The sequence below is a fragment of the Limulus polyphemus genome, unplaced genomic scaffold, assembly GCF_000517525.1.
Source record: "Limulus polyphemus unplaced genomic scaffold, Limulus_polyphemus-2.1.2 Scaffold398, whole genome shotgun sequence".
NCBI classification, from domain to species: domain Eukaryota; kingdom Metazoa; phylum Arthropoda; class Merostomata; order Xiphosura; family Limulidae; genus Limulus; species Limulus polyphemus.
Genome location: NW_013666008.1, coordinates 498,485 through 504,334, shown reverse-complemented (window position 1 = coordinate 504,334; position 5,850 = coordinate 498,485). Strand labels below are relative to the sequence as shown.

General features: G+C 34.3%; 1 protein-coding gene across 1 annotated transcript in view; it reads right to left on the bottom strand.

Annotated features, from left to right (window-relative positions):
* LOC106457967 (paired box protein Pax-5-like) overlaps positions 1–5,441 on the bottom strand; it is a 38,361-nt gene extending 32,920 nt beyond the window's left edge. Inside the window, exons 1-2 of the mRNA XM_022384069.1 lie at positions 5,381–5,441; positions 1,700–1,865 (exon numbers count right to left, since the gene is read on the bottom strand). Coding sequence (XP_022239777.1) covers positions 1,700–1,865; positions 5,381–5,441 — 227 coding nt within the window. The remainder of the gene's footprint in view (positions 1–1,699; positions 1,866–5,380) is intronic.
* Positions 5,442–5,850: the final 409 nt, after the last annotated feature.

Below are 5,850 nucleotides of genomic sequence, written 5' to 3'. Positions count from 1 at the left end.
CTCCACGGTCAGATTATCAGTTCAAGAGAGGCGGAGAGAGGAGGAGCCGAGGTTATTATTTCGTTTCCTTAGTCGGGAGTGTTTAAAGCATATTTCTGAATTAGCCGAGAATCCGCTGCGAAATCCGATCCTTGGAGCTCGGAGCAGTCGCTGTAATTTGTCTGAAATTGCTCTCTGTATCCAGTATTTATATGACGAATGGCAGACTAGTATTCTGACAAGTGCAAAAAAAAAATAAAATAATACTAATACGATGTAAATGTGATTATGTTAGACATATAAAATAAAAGAGCCGACCTAGTGATTATTAAATGTTTCCCAGCTGGAAAAAATCTTTGGTGCCACATTCAGATCTGTTGATCAAACATATTTTAAGATGACAACTTTTAATTTTTTTTACGCTAGCAGTCGGTTCACATTAATCTAAAATTTAATCTGTAAAGTTGTTGACGTGAATCATGCAATAGTAAATATTCATAGCACTTCGTTTTGTGTGTTATTAAGCACTCATATTAATCGGCCCATTACCAACGTCGCTCAACAATTACCTCTTATACGGTATTCCGTTAACTTGCTTATGGAGAAACATGAACCACAAGCACAGCAGGTGTAAGTGAAGTCATGCAAACTTCTAAGTGGATCTTATGTGATTAGCTAAAACAACGTTTGTGTTCCAGTATCAAGGAGTTATTAGGAAAGTTATGAGCATATTCGAAAGTATATAATAATAAATATCACTTAAAATAATTAAAACTATGCATTTAAAGGCTAGAATAAACTAGATAATTCGGAAGATAATTGTGATATGACTATTTTTGATTGGAAATATACGTTCACAGTTTGTTTTTTAACATGTTATAAATGCACAAAGTTTCTATATATATAAGGTTAAAGCATTTAAAACAAACGGGGAAAATACTGGATACAAGAACTTACTACATCATTTTTTTTTTCACGTATATTAAGGTTTGTGTTATTTTTAGCAACTGTGAAACTTTTTTCTAAAGTGTTTCATGGTAAGAATAAAATTTCGCGGCAAGTAAATTACATATGTTGATAGGTGATTATTATTCGAAGTTTTCCTTGGATATTCGAGATTTTCTGTATTCACAGGAAAGTGTCGTATCATTAAATACTCACTGTGTAAGGATTTATTCACACAACAATAAGATGCACCCCCTGTTTTTGTTATATACTGCTGTAAAATGTACGGTTTAAGTAGAGAATTACTAATGGAATCCATATGGATCACGTCAGTTTGTCAAATATTTTTTTCAAACTATTTGTATACCATATTACTTGTGGGCCCATGATTTTGTTGTTTACAGAATTCTAAATAACATATGAGCGCACAAAAGATGTAAACAAAATGCCGTAAACACTGTACTTAATCTCACTAGCTTAACATAAGAAACGAATGAATTTACCTAATGTTTTTCGTCAGTTCTTTAGGCTGAATGTCCTTGCAGGCAAAACATAAAATCACTAAATATGACATAATATGTGAACACCCCTGAAAACAAGTAATTTAGGAGTTGAAATTTGAAACGGACTTAATCGTTATTAATATGTCGAGTATTCGCTAGTAGCAGGTTATCTGGTGCTCATCAATACCACTTTGTTACTGATTAAATCTACACCAACATGCTTTATTTAAAATTAATTCCCACTTCCATATGAAATATGTACTTCTACCCACCTTCCTAAGATTTTGGAAACACATCCATGTGATACTCTAAGTTGTCTGCTGATATCACACGGTCGGACACCCTGGTGAGCCATCTCCACAATCCTTTGTCTAACCATGTCCGGTAGAGGACGTCCATTTACAAACATTCCGCCTAATTGGTTGATCCCTCCATGGCCTATTATGAGAAAAGGAAACGAAATAATCTTATTTTAGTGTGAGTCGCTAACATATGAGATTATGAAGAACTTTATATACAAGTCGGTATAATTAAACGTTGTTCTTTCTTCGAGAAAAGACGAACTAAACGTTTTAAACTATAACTTGACAATAGATAGATTAACAGAGACAGAGCTAATTAGATAGAAAAAAAGGAGGTTGTGTTATATGAATAGAACGACAGATAGATATGGTATCAAATAAAAACAGACAAGAAAGCAGATATATCGATAGATATAGTATTAAATAAAGACAGACAAGAAAGCAGATGTGTAGATAGATATAGTATTAACTAAAGACAGACAAGAAAGCAAATATATGGACAGATATAGTATTAAATACAGACAGACAAGAAAGCAGATGTGTAGATAGATATAGTATTAACTAAAGACAGACAAGAAAGCAAATATGTGGACAGATATAGTATTAAATACAGACAGGTAAGAAAGCAAATATATAGACAGATATAGTAGTAAATACAGACAGATAAGAAAGCAAATGTATAGATAGATATGGTGTTAAATACAGACAGATAAGAAAGCAGATATACAGATAGATGCACCAACTTTAAATTAACGAACATCGAGAAAACGATTCTCGGGAACAGCTCAGATACGGTTTTTATGTTTTTCTGCCTTTTGTATAATGAGCTTTGTTGAATTATTTTGCAATCGTCCCAGCCAAGCCTCGTGATGAGGTATGTAACTGTTTCAAGGAAAGAGTTAGTACATAAAACAGCACAAAATATTGCCGCAGGTTAGAAAATAATATGGTAGAAATCGACCTATTCGCTTATAAGTACATTAAAGCACGTGCAATACGTGGTAACCATATACAACGTATCAATACTTTCCATGACATATATTTATAACCTTGAATACTTATATATTTCAAGTGTTTCTAGGTAATATTAAACTTCAGTAGCTTCAGGCAAATACATTTTTTTGTCATGGACACCGCGGTAATCATATTGACACAATGGACGCTAACACGTGCTTACATTTGTATATTGACAACGTTCGGGGTAGTTAAGGTCATTTCTCGAAATCTCTGAACGTGAAAACTTTAATTTTCATTGAAATTCTCCTAATAAATTGTGAAATAAATTTCTTGACTCACGCATTTTAGTATCATAAAATGTCTTTAAGCTTCTAAGGATGAGGTAATGATAATAAACAAACCTTAAAAACAGATTATGCGCTTTTTTTTAAAGAAATTATAAACTTACTTTTGTCACGTTTCGATTAAATCACTTTCATATCAGAACAGGTTAGAATATGTATCTCAATCTAGAATTAGAAACATTGGTAAAGGTTTTAATAATTATTTGACTAAAACGTTGGTCCACCTTATTCTTTCTGGAAGCTTAGTTTTGGATTGCAATACAAATGTTTTTTTTTCTTTTCAAAAGAATACTTGAAAATACCGGTACTCTCCTATAATAAAGCCTTGTACATCCAAATTTTAGAGGTAGCTTGCTTTGATGAGACGTTATCGATAATTATATACATATATACCAACAATAGGGCGTTAATAATGCTTATGTATGTGTGTGTGTGCAGGTGTAGATTTCAACTCGAGTCCCTGTGCATGAATACAAATCAGGAATATTTAATTTCCTAATTAAGTGATACATAGTTCCATTCTTCACCTACTCTACCTCTACACACGCTGTGGACAAACTATTTTACTGTTAACCGAATGTATACTGCAAGGGGAACGGGAAAATATTACACGGTAATGAGCAGCTTAATGTGATTCAGATCCCCATACTATAAGGTCATTATTTAATAAAATTTAGCTGCAAAGAAATGCATTTGAAATTCCAGGGATTCCTGTATAATTACCGCTAAGTCGTGCAGAATACCTCGGCATTTGCCAGAAAATGTTTTTATACTGATTCAGTTTTCTTTTCAAGTTCAACTTAAAATATTTTAAAAATAATTCTAAACCTCAATTTGATATCATAAAAAAAAAGTAATGTTATTCATATCTGGTATGTCTAGGTATGTCTTCCAAATATTGATCAACCATGTACAAATGAACTTGAATAAAGATTTTCAATTAAAATCTAGGTAATAGAAAACAATTTCAGTATCAGTTAGCCCCACACCCCCTACAGTGGTTCAGCGTTAAGCCTGCACGCTGAAAATCTGGTTTCGATATCTGTGATGGGCTGAGCATAGATAGCCTTTTGTGTACCTCTGTGCTTAACAATAATCAAAACAGTATCAATTAACGTAGTTCAAAGTTGTTTTCGAGGAGCTTGATGTACAGCTGTGACATCACTCTGACAGTTCACGTGTAAAGAGTAACATCACAAATTCAACGTGTACAAAGTAAATGAACCTACAGTTAGTTGGAATTTTCTGGAGCGAATCTAGGGTTTTAAGAAGTGGACTCAAAAAGTTTTGCATCGATGTCAGACACACGCATTTTTCTGAAACCGTGTGTTACAGGATCTTACGTTTTAACTGTTCATAGGTAATTTAAAGAATGCTGATATCAAACAAAGCTGCCCTCAAATGTTTTAGCTGAAACATTATTTGTTTTTTCTCTTTTGTATGCTTATGTGGGATGATGAAATTACTTTTACAGAAAATTTGTCTCCATAGTTGGAATTGTAAAAGCAGGAATAGGAAGTTGATAATGTATATATACATATGTATGTGTGTGTGTGTGTTTGTGTTTATGTATATATGTATATGTAAATAAGCAGGCGTAACTTTAATATCGAGGTTATGCGTGTGAATCCAAATTAAGGGTATTTGATTTCGTACATGCAATGTTTAATTCTTCAACCATCGACTTTACCCAACCCATATTGTTAATTCTTTAATACTTACAATTACCGATATGGACCGCATCAGCTTTTAAATACTTTTTTCTAAGTTATTTATGAACCAAATTCTCTGTGGGTCCAGGATTTTGTTCGTTAAAGGGCCCCTAATAACAATGCATTTAAACTAATCACACTAATTACTGCTGGGGCCTCATAGGTGTTCATCGTATATAATATGGGATAACGTCCAGTGATTTTGGTCAATATAACAGGCACAAACATAAAACTACTCAATATGATGCATTATATAGTTGTTTGTTTTTAATTAAGCACAAAGCTACACAATAGGCTATCTGTGCTCTGCCCACCACGGGTATCGAAACTCGGATTCTAGCGTTCTAAGTCCGCAGACATACCACTGCGCCACTGGGGGGCACATTATATAGATTCCAACCTTTGGTCAACTAACTATTCCAAAGCCCTTTAAGAAGCCATATTTATCTATCAAATTATAAATTATATTTATTGGACCTAGTTCGAACTTTTTCTAACCTGACCTCTTATAACTTCATATTACATTGTTTTGTAACTAAATTGATAACTATGTTATCCTTTTTGATACATCTTTTTTTTTTTCGTTGTGTGTGTGAGGGGGTGTAGCATTGTCTCCTCTATATACATCTTTTACTTACTCTTACATGAATAATATTCCATCATGGTGGCATTATATCGATAGGCAGTGGTGAGGTCCATTGCAGAACAGGTTTCTTGGAGCGGCGGGTAGGCCTAGCTTTGCGGGACCGTCTACCTCAAGATCTAGGATGGGACGTATCGACACTACTGGATTCTCGTGACAGTGACGCGACACGCTAAACTGACTACATTAGTGTCACACCAATATGATTTCTGTCATACAAACGATCATCAATCTGCCAAAAATGATAAGAAGTTACGCACCAATCCGGATGATCCCCCCATCCCCACAGCAGAAAGTTGGAAAAAGTCAATCGCGTAAGCGAGACCCCACCGTTAGAAGGGGAGGGTTCAGGGTACGTTCCAAATCACGTGACTTGTGACGCCCACAGAGGAGAAGATGACTAGCTAGAATTTTAAGTTTTTCTACTTCCAGACGTCTTTGCTTACATTAGACTCGGCTGATACA